General features: G+C 44.4%; 1 protein-coding gene across 19 annotated transcripts in view; it reads left to right on the top strand.

Annotated features, from left to right (window-relative positions):
• The window catches only part of LOC114861926 (uncharacterized), a 239,509-nt gene that overhangs the window by 40,129 nt on the left and 176,768 nt on the right, over positions 1-22,612 (top strand). For all 19 annotated transcript variants that reach the window (XR_008695592.1, XR_008695593.1, XR_005898051.2 and 16 more), the window contains one exon: positions 21,786-21,898. Coding sequence is in view for 11 of the 19 variants with exons in the window: in XM_029161669.2 (XP_029017502.1) it covers positions 21,786-21,898 (113 nt within the window). In the remaining 8 variants the exon portion in view is untranslated. The remainder of the gene's footprint in view (positions 1-21,785; positions 21,899-22,612) is intronic.

Raw genomic sequence — 22,612 nt, 5'->3', positions numbered from 1 at the left:
GTGCTGTGGAGATGAAATTGGCTCTCTTGTGAAGTGTTCCACTTGCATTGGAGCTTAATTTTGCCTACTCATATCATTTGATTCAGTCCCTCAGTCCCTCTTTTGCTCGCTGCAGCCCATCGCTCCCTCTTCCCTCTAATGCAAAATAAGCCCATTTACCACGAGGTGACAGTGTCTGTGTGAGTGATTGCCGCTGCACACTTGATGTATGGGTATGTGTCTCTGTGCGCATGTGTACTGGGTATATTACATCTTCCACAGATTTTCCCAGCCTTGCAGTTAGTGCATTGTTGCACGTTAAGTATTTCATTTTATATCAGCGTGTGTTGTAAAAGATAGATTGAAACTGAGGAACAGTATTTTAGCCACCGCAAATATTGGTGTCTCTTTTCATTCATCTCAGTTTAGCCTTTGCCACAGTTCATCAAGCCCTACCTTTGTCTTACTACCACAGTGTTTATAGTCCACTTCTTCCTGTTCGTCACACGAGACGAGCTTCCCTTTGAGCTCATGTGAAGAATGAATGTTTCCCCTGTGAATGGCGGATCAGAAAGTAGCAGCTACCTGGCAGCAGCATGAGGCCCAGAGGCCAAGTCTCTCACCTCTCCTCCCTGATAAAGGCCACAGGGATCTGCCTGGCTGCACCCAGCCTTCTCTTCTCTCTGCGAAGGCAATGGGAGCTGGCGGTATGCGTATCCCAGAGTCACCGCCTCTGTTCATCCAGCCGTACCAGTAGCCCCTGCATACCCGAGGTGGAGGCCCGAGTCCAGCCCACACCCTGGTAAACCCCGGCCTCCGCCTTTCATCCCCGTTGCCTCTTTGTGTGCATTATTTTGTCAGCGCGGCTAGACAAGCCTCTCCACCTCCAGCTGTCTCCCAGGTTCTCTACTATACGATACTGGCTTTTGTTGTAAAGAATATTTAGGTAGGACCTGCCAGCTTCACCCCTAAGGCTCTGTTTCTCCTTTACCGTCTGAAATCCAGTGCGAGGGCTGAGATCTGAGAAACACTATACAGTAGTCTGCTCTTTATTGGCGCACTGATAAGGTGTTGGGATTCAGCTCACACCTGTGAGCCCCTTTGTTCAGGGCCACTATGGCATTTCACCTGTAACAGACAAGGTTAGACGTGGCTCCTATGTAATGGTTTGATTGGCATTATTTTAATGTCACACTATATGGCTGTCAACAGACAGCCATATATCATGCCTGGCCCCTCTCTCTAGCCTCTAACTTGGACAATGATTGTCATTTAGTCTGCGTTTTGATCGGGGACAGCCCCTGTGCTGCTTTGTGTAAGGTAATTAGCACTCACTGCTGTTATTTGTTAACTTATACTGTATAGTACGAAGTCTGTTTTCTACCTGTATACACTGTAGTCAGTCTGTATGGCACATACACTGGACAACTACAAAATGCTGTCGTATTTCTGCAAAAAAAAAACCTGCAATAAGAGACCACGGGAGCATGAAAATAAACTCTGTTCCTAAGTGTGACACGTGTGCAGCTTGAGCTTGGCACGGCATCCGTGTTCAGCCTGGCTGAACACAACTTGTTTGAATGTCATATTTATCCCGGTGTTTTGTCAGAAAATTAACTTCCTGTGAGTTTGCGGCAGAGCCGAGCATATGGCCACAGCTCTCTGGAGATGACAGCCTAGCGGAGCGGGAGCTCACCGGTGCCGCTGCCCTGCTCTGGCGGCAGATGCTCCGGGCTTCTCCGCGATTAAGTGGAGATCATCACTGTTTTCTTTGAGCACCGCTGTGCCTTGTACTCTGAAGTGTTCCGTTAATCACTGCCTGCCTTCCTGCCTTTTCCACACAAGCTGCCAAAGCGCTCATTAAGTTTGAATCTCCCTCTCACCAGCAGCTCCATACATTGTGCGGTACTAAATCTCAGCCCCATCTGCAGGAAACACAATGGCTATCTGCACCTGTTTGCTGGAGGGATCATAAAAGCCGTGTTGTAGTGTAAGCTTGTTTGAACGGTATGAGATTGCATCTTCCTCCATTCTCTGCTGTTCATTCATTTTTAACGCATTGTGTACACACTGTAAAGTAAGTGTTGCTTTTTGTGCTTCTCGGTGTTGTCTCTAGTCTGTTTATGCTTATGTAGTCTGTATTTGAGTTTCTCCCTGAGCGCTGAGACGCCGCCTTGTTTCCAGTACAGGCCTCTGAGGGAAGTGAAGTCTTTCTTCCAGCGGTGCCTCCTCCTTCTCCTTCTGCATGTTATTAGGAAACACTGCTAGTCAAACTCACAAGTGTCAAACATTACCGATACTTAAAGTTTATATCATAACTTTGGTCAAAGAACGACAACACAAGACAGACGCGAGCACCACCCAACCCTAGTACAGTGTCACACATCCGCTCGTGCTGCGCGTACACAACCAGCCGTTTGTCGTTATTGTTAAACATTGTGACACGCTTTAACCCTGATTGATCTTGATCTCCGACACAAATAATAATGTGATTACAGGCTTTTCTCTGCTTCTCCCCTCACAGCAGTGGAAAATAACATTAGATATTTCCTTTCATGTTAATCGCCTTGGTTGGAAGTATACCTTGGTGCACCAAAAGGCCTCGGTAATGCCTCCTTTCTTCTAAGAAGAAACATCCAAAATAACCTATTTGCAGCACACCCACACGCCGTTGCTTAGCCCTGTAACGCCATTATTCTGCAGCCATCAAAGCTTGGCTTGCTCGTCCTGGTGCAGCGATCATTCCCCCACAATAGCGGGATGGCATTACTGTGCTTTTGAAAGCATCTGCATGGCAAAGCAATATCATGCACCTTGTAAAGAAAGGAATTAATTCTGTTCATTGCAGGTTGGATTTCTTGGATAAAACTGTGGGAAACGGAGCCGCACGGCATCTCACGTGGAAACGCACGCGCAGCTTCCTCACTCTCAAGTTTACTTCGCAGTGGCTGTCTGCCTCCTAATCTGGTCTGTCAGCCTGTCAGGCGGACGCACGCAAATGTATGTGGTCCTTCCTGCTGCATTGGTTGCTTGTCAGACATGCTGATTAGCGTCACTTTGCCTCTTTTTCAATATGTAGATACCCAGATAGAAAGCTGCTGCTATTCACTGAATCCAAGCACCAAAATAGCAATTTCTTGTTCTCAAGCAACAATGAAGAAATTGGTTTGCATTGTTGAGAGAAGGTTGATTAGTGACTTTCGAGAGGTTCTCAAAATCGCATTCAAATCAGGCCCAGTTGACAGACAGCTGGGTTAATATTCATTCTACAGTGTGACGTCGTCAACAAAGAATGCTATTTTGCATCATGGTTCATACTTTTCATTGTACCCTCTGGACCCGCGTTGTTTATATTGAACACAGTTTATCTCATCTGCTCAGACGCAAATCTATTCACGACTGTACAAATTGCCGCGGTGCTCTCGGCAAGGTGCAACTAATTCTGAGATGAGGAAATTCCTTGTCAGGAGCAGCCAAGGGAGAAGGTGTCAGTTTGATGGCGCGAGTACGACTGCGCGGGAGCATAAGCGTTCGCCGCGCTTCGGTGACGGTGCGTTTGATTTCGGCACTGACCACCGGTGACGGCAACCCGGTAGTTCTCATCCGCGTTGCCTCCTGAGACGCAAACATAGATGGGCCCTCCCCCGCATCTCCCTTCGTCTGATGCTCCCGAACATAGAGGGAGAAAGTAAATGAGAGGCTGGCAGACAATAAAGTCGCTGTATAGTCTATACTTCTATCACTTGTCTATTGTTCCACTGCAGTTACAAGCTGTGCAGTACGTGGGAACTCAGTGTGGGTGTACAACGACCTAGACTACTATACCCATCTCCCCTAGGGGCACCTCAAAGAGCGCTTGTTCTCTTCCTCCTCTTAGGCCCTGGGCTCTGCTGAAAAATGAGAGGCAAAGCAAGTGAGAGGCAGGGAAGAGAGGGAACAGAGGGAGGTAGTCTCAGCTGTGTAGGAAGTCTAACCTGCGCCTCTGGAGATTCTGCGTCTTTTCAACAGTACCGAGACAAACCCATGTTTCTGACTCCTGACTCCCTCCCCTGGCTTGTTTATGGCCACAGACAGACACTGTGTGTGTGTGTGTGTGTGTGTGTGTGTGTGTGTGTGTGTGTGTGTGTGTGTGTGTGTGTGTGTGCGCGCGCGCACAGCAGTCCGACGCGTCCTACTGTACTCTGCACCTCACTATAGGCATTCTTTATTGTTTGCCACTTTCCTTGCCGTTACACATTGTGCAAAGTTTGCACTCGGAATGTGCATTATTTTCTCCGCGTGAATATGGTGTTTGTGACCTTGTTTCAGTTTGAATCATATGCCCCGCTGTTTGCTAATATGCCCCTAGTGTATGTAATGCTGAAAGCACATTTATTACACATCAATAATTCTGTACATTTCCTTCTGGAAAACTAATTCTCATAATAGGATTTTGTCAATGTGATTTGAATAATGATCTCAAAACATCCCATTTTAGGCTACTTAACTAAATAGAATATTACTGATTGCAACACTTATCCATGGTTTGGGGTTTTGGTAACCTTCTTCTCTGTTTCTTGCCAACAGCCAATTTTCTCTCAATTAAAGCATGATATTAGCACTCAGTAGGGCATAAACAGAAATAACCGTACACTACTGAATATCATGCCTTGATTATGAGCTTAAGAGTGGGTGTACGGATGGATCCAGTTTCTACACTCCTATTAAAGGGCTGATGTTCTTATGTGCACGTCCGTGAGAGCAAGGGGGAGTGCAAGATTGTATGTCTGTGCAGCACTTGCTTGGAATGATGAGTTTATGCAGTTGGAACCCCTGGAACAGGAGGGCGAGAGAGGAAGAAAGGCGAAAGTCACAGGTGTAGTTTAAAGGAAAAGTGTATCATTACACTGAAAGGCAGTCAGTGGTGATGCCAGTTGGCTAAAGTTAGCAGGAAGCTGTCCTAGTAAATGGCAGCAGCTGCTCGCAGTTCGAGAGAGCATGTCCCAGTCAGAGGAGAAAAGCGATGGCATCTACATTAATACTACCTTAATGGCCCATCTGGCGCTCCGTAGGGTCCCTGGCTGCGCCACCGACTCATAGGCGTTTGACAGGCAGTCTCCAGCGCACCAGACGCGCATGGCATGCCAAATGGCGGGGAGACGCCTCCGTGGCGCACAGATCTGTCAAACTCTCTCTGACGCTGTAGTAACACAGGCGAGGGAAGTTAAGGCAAGTTTTCACACGTGATTGGTTTTTGACACGGATTGGGGGCTGCCTTGTCTGTCTCTTCTTAAAACGCAGGCACACACACACACACACACACACACACACACATACACACACACACACACACACACACAGATGCTAAGTTGGCGTGACCAGATTAAACTTCGACGAGAAAGCCAGGTTACGATTAGCCAGTGGTGGAGTCATCGTGCTCCGATGGTAAATGGAGATAACGAATATTATTCCTGCTGCTAGTCACAACCACTCTCTGTAAACAAATATTGGAACAAATTGCTTCATTGGGAAAAAAATGTAGTAGGTCTTATCAAAACACCACAGGGGACTCTGACTGTAATTGGCATAATTGGTTGACGGAGTAGGCTGCAGTCCATAACGTGGCAGTGTGATGTACTTCTTGGTAAATGGCTGATCATGGCTTTAGGTCCATCAGTCGTTATTTGATAAGCCTGCATCTATTAGTACTTTAAGTCTCCTTGGAAAATTATTTACTAATTTGTCTTCAAAAATACAGTTTTTATCTTAAACGCTTTTAAGCGTTTAAGATAAGAACTTTGAAATACTGTAGACGCGTAATGAGAAGCTTGATGCAGTCTTACCACTGGATGATCTCACCCAAATTCCTGCGCTGCCCCATGAGCGTGGCTTTTCCATCAGCCCCTGTTGTGCTGCACAGTGCTGGCTCAGTGGAGGCTTCTCTCGGAGCAGGTCACACTCTGAAGTACCCACCAGCGCAGATCACAGTCCCAGAAGTCTGAATCACACTGCTGCTGGGAAACCGTGGTTTCTTCCTGTATGAGTAAACCGCACGCAGCAGTACAGCGAGTACTTTAAAAACATTCGCCACTGTTCTTTCGCTCGCACTTTTTCTTAAGGACGTTTTGAGAGATAGCGGCAGTTCAAAACTGGAACGGGAGGTTCTTTTAGAAAACGCATTTCAAATGGCTTATCCAGTAGGTAGCCCCAGAGGACACCTCAGGGATAAACCTTGGCAAGAAAGGAAGATAGAGAGGAACAAAGTGAAATTGGAAAGAAGACACAGCCGTGACTAAAACAGTAGACATTCAGGGAGAAAAGGTATCCTCTTAACCTGCTGACGTCTCTTCAGAGGAATCGCAGTTCTCCACATCAGTATTCACGTTCTGTTTATAGGAGAAGCTGAGATCCACCGATGTCTGTTGCTCCAGACGCTTATATTAGACAGCCAGAACAGATCAATGTCTGAGTGGCTCACACCACCAGTAAACGCCGTCCTATGTCAGTGTGAGGTGCTCTTTAAACCGAACAAAACTAGTGAGATGTTAGTTAGGGAGATGTGAACTGGACGACTGCACGCATCATGAACGGAGAGCAACAAAGAACGCAAGGGCTAAAAGAAATGAGGGATGATGATGATTTCCAGATGTTCTAGGTGAGACGTAGCCTTCAAAGAGCTTCTGGCAAAATCGGCCAAAGTATGAGCGCACCTATTTTCTCCTTCGTCCTTTTGCTTCTCCTGCTCTCACTCCATTTGTTAGTGGCACGACTGGCTGAGGGGGGTTTCTGTGAGTAAACAGTTGTTTTCTACACAAACATAGCTTCTCCCTGTTAGCTTTGATTATTGTTAAAAAGTCCTATTTTTCTTTTAAGGCAAATCAGTGTTAAGACTTGTTAGGGTTTAGCTTTTTCAGGCTGCCTGTTCTTGTTGCGGAGTCTACTCTGCAGCCACTAGAGGGAGCTTATATTATGCTCTGGTCCCTGGAACCAGGACTGTTGATCCAGTCTTTCAAATGCTCCTCAGTTTGTCCCTAAAAGCATCACCTGTGCTGTGGTTTCATATAGTTGACAATATAGAGGCCATAACCTCTAACCCAACTGAAAGACAAATAGTGCATTGGTGTTGGTAGCGGGCTCTTATTCAAACTAATACAATTATAGCTTCTTGAGTGTTTGTGTGTGATCCTAGCTGCTGGTGTGAGTCTGTGCGCGTGTGCAGAGGTGATAATTCTACAGAAGCTCAAGCTGGTGCAGGGTCTATAACGACAATAACGGAGAGCATGTTTAGGCACGCTTTCAATCTGCTCCCCACACGTAATGAGCCTGGCCACGAGTCTGGTCATCCCAACCTGATCAAAAATGGAGGGGAAATCTGCAAATGATTTATTATGTCCTGGGGAGATTCATCAGTTACACATGTCAAAATGATGCTGAGCTGAAAATTAAAAGGCATCTTTTTTTTTCTTTAATATAGATGGAAAGTGGGAGCGTGAAAAAAGAAAACCTGCTTCATCTGGTTGAATTTAGAGCCTTTTCCATTTTATTTCAATATTTTATTTTTCTTTTAATCCCCAAATATTGTATACATTTTAACACCAGAAATACAAATAAATTCTAAAATAATATATATGTTTTTTATTTTCAATTTTTTGTCATCTGTGTGCATCCTGCAAAGGGAGCTTATGCAGGCCTTCGTCTCAACCTACACAAGAGTAATATACCAGTAGTTTATTGGAGGTCATCTGTCTTTGTGTGTCTCTAGTAGGGGTAGAGTGACATGACAGCATCTGAACTTCCCAGAGTTGGCCCACCACTGCGTTACATCCCTTTCACATTACTAAAACAGGCCTGGCCGCTGGGATTTGCGGCTCTGTGCGCTTCTCCTGCCTCTCCCTCTCTGCTCCGCTCGTCCTGGCCTTTTCGTGTGACAGGACTGCCGATGATACAGATCCGCTGCGACATTTTGCATTGTGCTCCCTAATTGCAGCAAGTGATAGTGGGATAGCTCACTGTACAGCTGTACAATTTCCTTTTTTTCCAGCTTTCAGATTTTTTTCTTTTTGTACACGGTGCATTATTCGCATATTGTGCGCTTTGTGCATACTGTGCATCTTTCATGCATAGAACGTCATGACGAAACATTCAACTCAATGTTGTTTTTTTTTTGTTTGTTTTTAATTTGAAATCATTATTTTCTAGCAGTGTTTGCTGGCTGGTGTTTTGTTGTCTCTTCCACCCTTTACTGTAAGTTTCTATTAAGCCACGTGACTCTCAAACCAAGAACCAGGTTGAACCTGTGAGACAGATGCAGCTCTAATTATACAGTTGTTTTAAGACTGTCAGGTTGCAGCTAAAAGAGAGCCAAGCATTTGGGAAAGTGAGGGAGGAGGGTGTGGAGTAGGAAGAGGGGAGGGAGGAGGACAGTTTGATGGACGGACATTGTAACACCAGCATCTGGTGATAGCTGCAGCTGCTGTATCGTTTTCCCACTGCCAGCTTGCCAGCTAAATAAATATTGCCACGATCTGTCTTGTACTAGCAAGTGTAAATTACTTTAACACGTCAATAACTAGTTTACAATGATGTTTTTTCCTGCCATTTCAGAACATATATTGATTTCACATTGCTGTTAAATGGCAGGAGAATGGTTTCCCTCACCCTGTACTTAGTTTTTCACAGACTCCAAACAAACCTGCCAGGAATGGGATAAAAAGAGGCAAAAGGCTGTCAATCATGCAGTTTATTCTAGTTTATTGCTGAATAGTTAGCTTAATTCATTTTGCTAAATGTAGTGCCTGTTGCTGTTCCACATATCACAGATATGTCTTGGTGTCTTGATTTTTGACATTTGTCTTTGTCTTTCCACGCTGGCCTGTGTTATATTTAAAAACCCATGACACTATACAAAAAGTGTAAACGGAAACGCTTTCCATGAATAAAATGATGCGTCTTTTTTTCCTTGCTTTGTTAAGTAAAGCCGATTGTAATTTGCATACACCAGACAGAAATCTTTGGTGTCAATGTTATCAGTATAATTTTCCATTTTATGCTCTTTAAATATCTTCCTTGGTGATGGAGAGAAGTAATTAGCTGAGGAGAGTGAATCAGTAAGAAATAATGGCTGCAATAAGAATTTCCTTTTTAATGTATATTGTGTCTGAACAGACAAAGAAGCCATAGGATGCACATTATGTGTGAGGCGTCACGGTTGCTTTTGTGTGGATGCACATGTGTGTTCCTGTTATGAAGTGGGAGCTTGCACGTGCGTCCATAAAGCGTCTCTTCAGGCATATATCGTCTCTCTATTTTCATTCATATGGGTTCCTCCTCTCAAGGACAGATGTTGGGGAAACCCACAAAATCAGAGCTGAAGCCGCACTATAATCACTGCGATTTTAATCAAGGTCCTGCATTGTGACCCACTTATTTTCTCACAGTGCTGATTGCACTGCAGTGCAGTGACGACTAGCATTACAAAACGGCAGCCTATGATTAACCTTCATATCATATACATGTTCCCTAACCAACACACAGTGAATCCTAATCTCAAAATTACACCCACTCTGCAGAACGCACGCTGCAGAACCTCTTCTTTTTGAAACATTTTCCTCCCATCTTGATATGATACAATGAGCAAACTGAGGTATATGTGAGTGTGTAATATATATAAGTCAGCAGGATGCATTCAAACTCTGACCTCCTGTACCATTTTTTCTTTATTATCTATTATACAGATATATAATATGCATGATGTTTATTAAAAACACACCCAATTCTGCTACAGGCTTTTGTGTGAATATTCAGACAATCTTGTCCGTTTTTGCCAGTATTATTATTTTCACATCAGTGATAATAAAGCAGATTGATTATTCATTCTCACGCTTCAACACCATTTAATTGTGTAGCCAGAACACTCAACTTGGGGTCAGCAGGGCTCTATCTCATTTACACAAAGACCCGACAGAACACACACGCATTCAAAAATCTCCCTGCCTCTCCCTCGTTCACAGATGCTCTCGCTAGGCTTCTCTGAGGACTCCCTCAAAAACATGCCCTGTCTTGAATTTGCCAAAATGATCAAACACGTGCTGCACCGCGTCATAGTCACATCCCACTTAATATCTCAATTAATGCCCCTTAGGAGGTCTGGTGTCCTGCAGAGGTCCACAGTGGTGGTGGGTCTACAGTATGTGTATGTGGATCCCCAGTAAACCTTAACCACAGATGCTTTAGTGCTTTTTTAAAAATTGCATAACTCGAGTATCATGAGTCCAGCAAAAATCAACAAGATAGATTAAAGACATTTGTCATTTTCAACAGGAATGTGTGCTGTGGATTGTTAGTGCTTTTCATGGCCTGGCATTGAAAGTCGTGATGCCACGAAGGCCGAGAACTCCTCCAACCATACCTGTAGCTCTGTCCCCCTGCTTCTTCCCGCTCACCTTGCCCGGTCCTCCTGTTCAAGAGCTAATGGATTGTTGTGGTTTCCAGGGTCTGCTCCAGAAATGTTCTCCTGCGGAGATCTTGTAAGAAGTGCCCTCAGCTGGTCTCTCCGTCTGCCATTAGGTTCCTTCACACTTTTTATCCCTAGACCTCCGAGACCTCAAACTGCCAAATGAGTTGAATTATGGCCAGTTATGTGGAGTGGACCCAGCATCACAGGGGACAGGCCTGAGTCAGTGGAACTAACCACACTCCCTACCATTAAAAGTCAGCCTGACACTGGCTTTTCATCTTCCCTCTGCTCTCAAAGGCCAGCAGTGCAAACCCCTGTCCCCCTGAGGAGAGAGACTAAGTACAGCAAACCAAGCAGTGGACCAGCCAAGCAGCCTGTCTGCCAGCTAGTCTCTCACAGTTAGAAATAAAAAGCAAGCAAAGCAGCCGTCACCATCATACCAGAAGTTCTTCACTAGTGTTTCTCCTACAGCCTCTTTAGTCTTAAGGTACTGTATTTTCATTTTTCATCCTTTTGGATATTCACCGGTCCCTCATCCATCTTGTCCCTCTCTATCCTTCAATCACTTTCCTTATCATCTGTTTTTCCCCTTGGCGCTGCGGCTGAGTGGGTGGGGTTGCAGAGCTATAACCACACAAGGTTAATTGAAGCAGCTAAAACAAGCAGAGCGAACCAGAGCTTTAGCTACTGTATAAAGGAGGTCATTTAAGTCGGGCAAGTCTCGCAAATCCACTCACAGCATCCATGGTCAAACATGCTGATTATACCACCCGGACCAGTTTCAGTGCCTCACAGAAAGACATCGGAAGCACACACACACACACACACACACACACACACACACACACACACACACACACACACACACACACACACACACACACACACACACACACACACACACACACACACACACACACACACACACTTCCACTGCAATGCACTGCACTGAATTTGATCTGTCACAATAATAGTGTCATCATGACATGATGGATACAGCCCTTTTCCCTCTTCTCTCCCCTGTTCTGCCTCTCTCTGGTAATCTTGATGCAGTGTGTAATGTTTGCTGTTGCCGGCGGCTGAAATTGAATGAGTGATACAACCAGTGGTGCTGGGATTACCGTGGGCAGAATTGATGCTATCTGTCCAATGATGTGTTATTTTGTGGAAGTAAAGCAACAAACCGGAGAGAGAAATGGCTGCAGCGCTCTGTATGATTTTACAGTTTAAGTGGTGAAAGACAAATAGAATAACAGTGATGTGCTAGCAGGGGTTGTAAATGGTTGAATAATTTTCCTCGATTTCAACATTCATTTATCTTTTCCGCAGCCTTTCGCGGGGCTGCACGCGGCAGCTTGAATGCTCTTCATCCCTCTGCTCACGGTTGCAGCATCAGCTAGCTCAGTGCCCACCTTTAGAGGTGAGACAGGTTGCATCCAGCCTCGGCTGCTCTAATAGGGTCGGCTCAGAAAAGGGTCGGAGGTAAACTAATGACACCTGCGATGGATGCTTCTTCCTGGAAGCCCAGGCGAAGACGGGGCTTGTGGGAATAAGTATGCTGCTTTGAAACCCAGCAGGCTGTGCCCGGGTCAGACGCTAACCATCGGAAAAGCCTAAATTCAGCTCTTTCTCCCTGTTTGGGGCACGAGCTGAGGGTCCTGGGCTATTGTTGTGGGGGTCAGGTTAAAGCCATCCAGATTGCCGGAGCAGCTGACAACCATTCATCACAAATGCAGCAACAGTTCTGCACTTTGTAGCTGGAAACTTCTGCTTAGGTAGGCTAACGGCTTTGTATGCAAACTTTTAGACATTGTATTAGGAATGCCTGAATTCAATAGATCTAGTTTTATAGAATTCTTCAGACAATTTTCATATGCATATATAATATGACACGACTGTGTTTTGCCTCTGTTTTTGTTACAGTAGGTATGTGTCTGCCTTGTAATTGTATTTTTTCTGGCTGGCGGAGAAATTAAGGACTATTTTTCTCCCCCATGTAAACAGCTGGCAGCGTCCCGTGCTTGCACAATTAATGGGCATCTAATTGGCAATAATCATTTTTACTTAAGCAAATTTAAAATAGGCAGTTGCCCCTGGAACAAGCAGCTGTTGATGGAACCTTCTGGTAACGCGGTGTTGTGTTTGAGGGTGTCTGACGACGTGGCTCATCAATGCTTACAGTAGGTGGTCCATACAGGACTGTACTGCACTGCCACACACCATCCTGTCCCCTAGTCACCGTAATGTTGCTAACGGATTTGAAGGAGACAGAGGTCAGGTGTGTTTGATGCATCAGTATTGAAGTTTCACTTCAACAGACAGTATTTTTGCGGTGAAAGTTTCTTGTGTGTGAAGGACCTTTCGTCCATGTTGCTTTTATGTTCTGCTATTGATAGCTTTTAAGCTAAAAATCTGCCAAGGTCATGAATCAATGACAACATCGTATGATAAAGTAGATTATAGTAGGACAGAGAGCACAAGCAGACAGTAAGCAATGAATTAAATTTCATTACTCCTCTCTCCAGAAATGATTTACATTGGAAGCAAATAGCAACAGAAACATGTAAAACTGTAGTTTCAGATAAAAGTTCATTAAAAGTGTCTTTGACGTTGGCTTTAGGGCTTCTAACATAACGCACGCATTCATTTCCACAGTCTTCTTTAAGCTTTCCGCCTTGGTGAAGGATGGAATGAGCGAGGGGATTGAGTGAGTGAATGGGTGTGTGGGATGCTGAAAAGTAATGTCAAACAACCTGATTGTGAGAGGAGAATAGATTAAAGGCATTGTTGGGGCTGGTAGAGGAGGAACCCTCCATGCAGCTGGCTGCCATCTTATCTCACCCCCCCAACAGTAGTCTAATCTGTCTGTCGAGCCTGCCTGCAAATAATTTTTATCCATCAGACAGACAATGGAGCTGCCACCTTGTTGTGCATCACGGATTACTGTACTGTGCATCCTGTCCCGCCCCTACATAGAGCCCTGACAAAAGACTTAATTGAAAATGCATCCATGGCTAATTTGTGTGTGTGTGTGTGTGTGTGTGTGTGTGTGTGTGTGTGTGTGTGTGTGTGTGTGTGTGTGTGTGTGTGTGTGTGTGTGTGTGTGTGTGTGTGTGTGTGTGTGTGTGTGTGTGTGTGTGTTCTCCAAGTGGGAACATACATCATCACAAGCTTTTTTTTGTCTATACAAAAATACATACCGATTTATTATAGTTATAAAATGCACATAAAGGTGTGAATTCAGTGTGGTGTATTATGAGGCTTGCAGTCCTTATAGCTGAACTGTAAACAAATTGAAGGGACCAAATTTAATTAACTTTGTCTAACCTAACATATAATTACATAAAAGCTCATAGTGGGAAGTGGGAGATAATGGCTTTTTTCTATCCTTGAACCTTAACCCTAGTTTCTCCATTTTGTTTGTCAAATTCATTTAAGCCCCTAGATTTTTTTTTTTTTTAATGCTCAGGCTTAAATACATATAATCACCCATTTTAGCTTCATATTACACTTGTGCTTGCGCTAATTAATCCTTGGTGTTTATCGTGCATAAGCAGTGATGGCTTTTGATTATACATGTACAGAAGTAAAGGTCTTTTAATTATTATACAAATGTTAATTATTTTGTGCCGTCCTAATTGAGTCATTGTCCAAAGAGCCACCTGCACTTGCTCTTAGACAAACACTGATGAATGACATTGAATGACTTAGGTTTCAACAGCAGTACATCAAGTCGTTTCGCTGGACATTGGCTGTTTTAAAACACATGCGAATGATAATGTGTTAGGAGAATGTAGAATTTGGCCATTGGTAAAACCACACTGTTTGTTCAACTGACGAGAACGTCTGTCCAGGCTTTCTGAAGTGACAGCTGTGCTTCATCTCATGATGCCGTGTTAAACAAAACACTGCCCACATGTTTGCCTTAAACGAAGTAGCCCTTAACTGCTTGGACCGACAGCAGGCTGTTGCACTTTATGTATTTGTTTATTTTCAAGATAAGGGCCCTCCTTTATGGATAAGCAGCTGACGCTCCTGCTCTGTCAAGCTGGGATGGGCAGAGGGAAGATAAAATAGTCTGTTAATCTGGTGCTGGTGGGCAGAGAGAGCGATGTTATTGACCTACGCTGGCAGCAATGTGTTTCAATTATACACCGCCGTCCATTTGTCAGGCAAACAGAACGATGGGGGGGACACGGAGTTCAAGCCTGGGTTAGAGTCATTCTCCATCACTTACGATGTGTCTTTGGAAAGCACTTTAATTGAATTACCCAATTTATTCTTCAAGCAACAATGCCCTGGCCCAGACCCATGACGTGAGACAATTAGATACAAGTTTAAAATCAGGCAGTTTGCATAGTTCATCTTCTCGGGGTGTACAGACGAAAGGAGACAGATAACTTATGGTGACTTGATTTTCCTTTTTATTCTAAATATATTATATTTGTATGAAGTGACACTATCATGACAATTTTATCTAAGTGTTTAAGACAGTTTGACACTCGACTCGTGAAAACTATAATCTGGAAAGTTGTGCTGCCAGGATGTGGTTTTGTCGTCTGTTGGACTGAACGTGGTGATTTGTCAGCAGATAAATGCCGCTGCTTTTGCTAATAGGGCAATTGGGGCTTTAATGTACTGTACTGGTAGTACATGCTGTACCAGTAGTGCAACTAAAAGATAACTTGATATCATATACAAGAACTCATGGACAAGGCTCAAACTTCTACCTGCAAAGTTGTAATTAATTCATACATGCTTCTGAGTTTGAAAGACATTCTGCTTAAAAACAGTTGCTCTTTAGTTCCACATCTGTCTTTTTAGTTGAACAACAAAGCTTGTGTGAGGAACACCGTCAGACTGGGGTGCACTGGTTCAGTTGTTTCTTTTTTTTCCCCTTTTGTTCACTGCTACAATCTTCCAAGCAGATTTCCTTGAATATTTACCCTGGTATTTGCAAATTGCATGTGGTTGAGTGTGATTAATTCTAATCAAGTTCAATTTATTCTGCTAGAGCAGCTGGAAGAGGCCTAAGTGTTGTCTGCACTCTATCTGGGAGCTGTCTGATGAGATGGCTGGGCTGTCGATCACCTCAGCCCTGGTTCCAGGTGTAGGGAAGGTGCTTGTGTCAGTTGCACACTGGCCTGCTTGCACTCTGGCCCTAACACCTGGCTGTTCACCAAACTCTGATTGTCAGTTCATCCATTTCCAGCAAGACAACAAATCTGGCTGTCTGCTTCCACTATCTGCGTCTAATCAACAGTGTTGCTCTCCCAGTATCTCCGCAGCTTATCTTGTTAAGGCAGAAGAATGGTGCATAAAAATGTACTCTCTATAAGCATGTAATGTACACCAATTATGTTAATTTGCAGTGCTGCAGATGGCCCAGTGTTGATTGCAGCTTTAGGATCAGGAGAGGCTGTCTGAAATGTGAACGTGGGAGTCACGTGACACTCATTACTGCACAACTTCAACCAAATACCCCTTCGTCACTCGTCATCCATCTGTGCTCACTGTCTTTGACAGATAAGACTATGCAGAACTCCAGACCTCTGAAGAGTTTAACAACAAGCAACAGAGAAACATAAAATCCATAGTTTTAATTGGAAGTCGTTAAGCTGAATTTGGATTTGCGCACCAGACAATATACATCCACAGTGGCTGGAAAACAGAGGAGAGAAAGTACTGTAGGGGAAATTAGAATGGAATAGAAACAAACTACTTCCTCATTAAATGCACAACATGATGCGGATGGGGATGGATATCTCCTTGTTTCTTGTCATTTTCCTGTCACAGTCAACTTCATCAGGTTATGGATATGCTATCCACACCTAGAGTGTTGGCTTCAGGGCCAGGAGAATCAACTCAAATGCCAGTCCTCCACGGGAATTGTGACATTCGAAATGTGCCAAGGTGTGCCGCGCATTAGCTACGCCTGTGCAGCCGGCTCCAACTTCATCATTGTCATCCACTGCGATGCTCTTTGTTCTGGCCACTGAGGCGAGTCAGTTTAGCCCCCATCTTCTTTTAGAGCACGCTAAAGTGAACCCATGCTGATGTTCAAATGAATGGAGTCCTTTCATGAAGCCACGGCAATTGAACTCTGGAGACAGATTATAGCCTTAAGTCCTGCAACCTTTGTGGCGGGGGGTTCCTGCCAGGCATGATTCCTGTTTAGTGAATAAGTAGGGTAATTACGGTACGGTTGGGGCTGCGCAGCAAATGTCACCAGCAGATAAACAGTAGGAGCAAACCTTCCGTAAAGGCCTGATTTATCCACCCTGGACCTTCTGTAGCCTGCAGATGAATTAGGAGCACTTGGGTGTAAAAAACAAACTAGCTTCTCCTGATTTCACTGAAGTTCAAGGATGCATGTAATTGGAGAAACAGTAGTTAGCAGATAAGGCCCCAGGTTAAAGCTTACATTGTCATATGCCGCATCTCTAATGCTAGTCTACTAAAAGGAGGCAAATGTGCTCACATTACAATTATTTAAGTGTTTCCTCTCAAGTGAAAACGGCTTTGGTAACTGCAACACACACAAAATGTAACTTTTCCATTGCTGGACGACTAATGGAAACTACAGGTGTAAAATAATCCCTCACACTTACGGTTTTATGTGTTGCTATTAGGCAACTCCTCCATTACATTCCTCCATCCCACGTCCCCTCCTCTGTGTCTGCGATTGGCGGATGAAACCACATCTATTGCAGTCCATTAAAGAGTGCCCAGTGGCGCGTGACGGCAGGGCGGCCTTTAGAACATCACGAGCCCGGGGAAACGGGAGAGCCAGCGAGCGTCATTTCATTACCTGCTGAAATGGATGTCCCCGTATCTCCTCTTTGATTAGCTTTGTCTTGAATAACAATGATGGCTTTAAGTGTGTCTAATTGAGGCCGGGCTCGCCCTCCCTCCCTGTGTGAAAGTGCTTACTCATTTTCTCTGTCCTTTTAATAATTACATTATCATTTTACGCCCCTGCCGCTTCCTTGGGAAGTGGGCTGGAGCTTGTGTTGAAGCGAAGGCTCCTTATTGGAGCTGAATTATGTGCAGTTTATTGATCCCCATGGTGGATTATGGTGCTGTAAGTTAGTCTAGACAGAATAGTTAGCCTGATGACAAAGAGGAAACATAGAGGCCCTTGGGGAAAGATCCCTGGGCTCAGTGAGCAATTAATGCCTGCCAGGTAATGGAATTTAAGTTTACACTAAATCCACCAATGCCTTGACATTTGAAGTGCCTTATAAAAAACATTAGCCTAATGATACGATTGAGAGCGTGAGACGCATTCTGTCTTTCTCACTCTTGCTCTGTGTTCTCTCTCACTGTCTTTGCTCGGCCCTTTTAAGCACACGGAGACCTTTCTATCATTACCCCATGATGTCCCACTAACCTGGCACCAAAGAGTTGGACAAGAGGCGCGATGCTGTGTTTTCCCCCTCTCGATGTGTGATTGATAGGCTTGAGCTCAGTCAATTTCCCAGACAGGCTTTGCTAATGTCCGTCGTACGCTGGTCGAGGGTGTTTATGTAATAAAACGTGCAGTGAGAAGGTGGAAAGGCCAAAGTGCTGAGTAAGAAGCTGTGCGGGACATTCATCTCTTTAAAGCTCAGGGTCTGTTTTAAAGCTATCCATCACTGTCTTGATGAACATGCCACATTAGCAGAGGCATCATCCAGGGCCAGCGGCGGCTTGTCCTTCGGTGGATCTCCGTCACATGCGGAGGCAAGGTTTGCAACATGTGCTTGACACATCTGGGCATAAATTCAAATTAAATCTGTATTTCAGTTCTGTTTAAAGGCTGTAAATGCTTTAAGTAACTTGCTCAAATCTGCTTCTCACCTGACAGAATCCAATCATTTTTCAAGATAATGTAGATTAATGAGATCAGTTTAGATGAGAAGTGAGTCCCATTTTTGAGTATTTATCTTTCAGTTAAATGGTTCTGTTATACAGTATAGCTGTTTTTAATATGTGTTTCTGGTTAGTGTACACACACACACACACACACACACACACACACACACACACACACACACACACACACACACAGATACATACATACTTACATACTTACATACAGACACACATTGCTCATACTTTGGTGAGGCAGGCTGCCAGTTTCTAAACTTCACTTTAAAGGACGGCCTTAATCACAACTACTGGACAGTCAGAGCGTGTGCTGCACCTGTTAAAGCAGCCTTGTGCATCCTTGGGAGCGAGACCGGGAGCTAACAACTTTACCCCATAATGAGGCCAATATCTCGCTCAAAGCCTTTCGGTTGCTTTTGTGTGGTTTGCCCCGTCCTTGGCTCATAAGCCTTGATAATGTTAGTAAATACATACAGAGGCATGGATAAACCGGGCTGTAATCCACACTATCCTGAGATGGGAGAGAGAGGAGCGAGCCAGAGAGGAGCAGCTGATTAGAATGGTTTTACTGCTCCTCTTTCGACCTAGAAAAACACAGCAGCCCTGACCTTGCGTAGCAGATCCCTTATACGCTATATCTAATGATCTCTGAGTGCTTTAATGATACAATGTGTTCCCCCTCTCTCCCACTCTTTCCCTCCATTTTTCCTGTCCTTCTTTCATGCCGCGTTCTCTCTGTTCTCTCTCTCCTACCACACAAGCTTTTGCACACTCACGTCAGTCCCCATATACACAGACACACGCACACACAGTACACAGCCTTGAAAAACCCAGTCAGCAGTTCGGGCTAGGAGTCTAGCAAATGAGCTGTCCTATTGAAATAGAAAGGAGAATGCTCTGTGCTGCAGAAAATGCTGCTATGGCAAGGCTTACAGAGGAGGGATGGAGGGAAAATTACTTGTTCGGACAAAGAAACATGAGAATGTCCTTTCACTACAAATGTACCAATTTACATTTATACGGAGCAGATTACATCCATTCCTTCCGTGCTCTATTTCTCTATTTCAGCCTTTTTGCCAGACTCGTATCACATCTCATTATCACTCATAAAACGCCACTTAGTGCCATACGAGGGAAAAAAATGCAATTAAAAATATATATTTTTCTTATTGATTCAGCGTTCCTTCCTCTCCTCCTACAGTGAGCGCATTGGTTTGAGCACTCTTACTTTGTAGTCGGACTCCTGCGGTTTAATGGCGATGGCACTTGTACAATTCTGCTCCATTGCTTCGAAGATGAGTAACCAGCCACAGTAGCTTCACACATTTTTAAAGCTCGGTGCAGAATACTTTGCACTATCCCACCAAGAGAGGTGTATTTTTAGATGCCATGGTTCCCTTGTGATTGGTTGGTCTCACTGATTAAACAGTCTGATCCATCACAATGTGCAATTTTATTTGACAGACATGGCGAAGGAACTGAAAAGCGTAATCAAGGCTTGTGAAATGTGTTTTTTATGTGTAGAAAACAGCTTCTAGTGGCTTAAGTCATTCATCCTTGTGCCTAAATCCCCTTCTTTGGCCACTTAAAGCATAAACCTCCATTTGGGTCTGGCACTCTCCGTTCTCTCCATCCGCCCACAGTAATTAAGATTCCATTCTGCTCTGAATAGGAATGTTAAGATGGAGGGTTATCGCTAGGCTTATGTGGGCTCACCCAAAGAAACACCTTTAGTGACCTCCCTGATTTACCCAATAGCCCCCCCCTCTCGATATCCAACTCTCCATCATGGCCATCTTGTTGTGTGGTCTCCTCTCTTCAGTTCTCTCATTACTCCCAGCGTGAAGGCCTGGGAGGTGGGTGGCAGGGGAGGAGTGGGGCGCTTGCAGGAGGAGGGCTTCTGTCCCCGGATGACTGAGTGTGGATAAGAAGTTGTTTGAATTCATAATTGTGCTCTTGTGAAGGGGGAGATTTGTAAAGCAAGGCTGGGTTCATTGTGTGGCAGTGCGAGTCCGGTGGAGGGTGCGAGCTGCTCAAAGCTAATGTAATCTATGCTATTAGAGAGGGTTAATTAGCTGCTGAACTGGAGCCTGAAGAGCAGGCAGAGAAGGAGAGACTCGGAGAGGGAAAGAGGGCGAGCAGCAGGGATAGAGAGGTCTTCAGGGAGTCATTAGAGACTGCTTGTTGTAATACAGCCACACAGTCAATAGGGCTGCACCTCTGAGGAGTAGAAGGACAAGCAAAGGGAAAAGTTTCATGTCGCCAGACATTTCGACGTCATTAACTGTGAAACTAGATGTTTGAGCGAAGAGGTTGATTTTTATAGGTTGGTCAACTTTTGTCATTATCTAAAATAAATTTAGATCTACCTAAAAGTGTGTTGCTACTGCAAAAACCAAAACGGCAGATGTTCTGTGAAGCTGTTCAGTAATTTCAACTCACTCACAAACCTTTACTACTGTAGATGACATTGGAACTTTAATGACACTGATGCGGATGTTCCTTGTTAATCATTGCAACTAGTACTGTATCTACTTCCACCACCTCACGGTCGTCCACCTACTGTAGCTTTGCCTAGGGCCTATTATATGTTGTAATACACAAGACGGTCCTACGCAGTATATTTATCTTGCCTAACTCCCAGAGTGGTCCTGCTACACGGAGGCCTGTTCAACTACCTCCCTAGAACTTTTTCCTATTTCCTCCTATGTGCAGGTGGAAATGGTCGACTTAAAGTAGCTGCACTGAAGCTCTTCTGTATTTATCACTGTGTCCTCTAGTAGTTCATCCTATGCTGTCATGGGTCTCTTGTCGCTCTGAGCAAAACTTCACTTAAGATGGGTAGTTAGTGGCTGTTCCCTTGCCATTTTACTGCAGATTAATTACTTTCCCTGGTCCAAGCAATCCATTTTTGTTTGTTCGTGGATGTTTTTAGCTTTTTCTTGACCTTGGGGTGAAGAAAGAGAGAGAGGAAGGGAAAACACCGTGCACAGTAGACTTATACCCTCAATTTAATAGCCGAGTGAGGTGTTTCTCCAGCATCATCAGATCAATGGAGAGTAAATAGCCCACACTTCTTGTTTCACAGTGCAGTATTGATCTTTTCCTCAGCCCCGGCTTCCCTTTCCCCTGCATCTTGTGTCTTTCAACCCCTGGGACTGTGCTGATTGCCATAGATTGGACAAGCTAACAAGCGCATGATGAGGAACCAGGCTTTCTTTTCTTCTCATAGGCTGTTTCATTTTTTGCTTTGTGGTACTGGCATGAACACACACACATAGACAGGCAGACATGCACACAGGGACTTTAAAACATCAGATCTACACAGCACAGCGCCATAAAGGAGTATGCTGTTTCTTTTTTGTTCTCGATGTTCTTTCTTCATCTGCACTGAGAGGATTCACTGTAGCTGCCTGTCTTTGGGATGTTTGTACGGTTGATGGAGTACACCAACTTAACCTCACCTCACTGGGAACTTTGTTTTTTTTTTTTTTTCCAGCTGGCACCACGTTTGTTCCGGAGTCTCCCATCATCGTTGAAAACATCTCAAGTGGCCTGTGGAGAGCGACACACTCTGTTTGCGCTGGAGGACGGCAGAGTCGCAGCATGTGGGTGAGTTTATTGTCATCGCAGCAGACAGTTTGCTGAAATCTAGATGTGTGAGGGATAGAAGGAGAGATGAGTCCGCCCCACACATCTGACCCCCCCCACATGTTACTGCATAGGCAAATTAGGGTCAGGGGAGAGACCGAAGGGCTGTGGGCTAGACTGACAAGAAATCATTGCCTAATTAAGCATTGCCTTTTCTGTGTGCGTGTCCTCGTTCCTGCTCGCCACTAAAAAGTTGTAATAAATCTTGCTGCATGCAGGTAGGAGAGCTGCAGGGTGGCTCGGGATCAATATGAAGTGTGTTTATTGAATCTAATAGTTGTTTGTGCAGGAGGGGAATAAACCAGCTGGAATGAGTGATCAAATGTGTTTTTAGGGCTCATTACCAGCCTGCTGTGCGTATAGATCTGCTTTAAATAGTCCTCTAGATTCGAAGTTTATGCTTGAACAACATTTGATCATCTGCTTAGATTTATAAACACTAATGGCACGTGTAAATGTAAAATGCACCAAAACCTAAATGTACATACTGAAGTATAGACATGAAGGATAGCTGATGTTTGTGCCAAGCTTGCTTCAACCAAGGGACATTGAAATATATTCAAAACGAGAACTGAGGAGTTAGGGGAGGAAATGTGCAGCTCACGCTGCCAATCCAGTGTTTCCAAAACAGGTGTGAGCCAGGAACCATCTAGTGAGCTTTTGTAATATAAAGTG

The sequence above is a fragment of the Betta splendens genome, chromosome 9 (genome assembly GCF_900634795.4).
Source record: "Betta splendens chromosome 9, fBetSpl5.4, whole genome shotgun sequence".
NCBI lineage: Eukaryota > Metazoa > Chordata > Actinopteri > Anabantiformes > Osphronemidae > Betta > Betta splendens.
The sequence above is the reverse complement of the archived record's forward strand: the minus strand, read 5'-3'. Positions and strand labels throughout refer to the sequence as shown.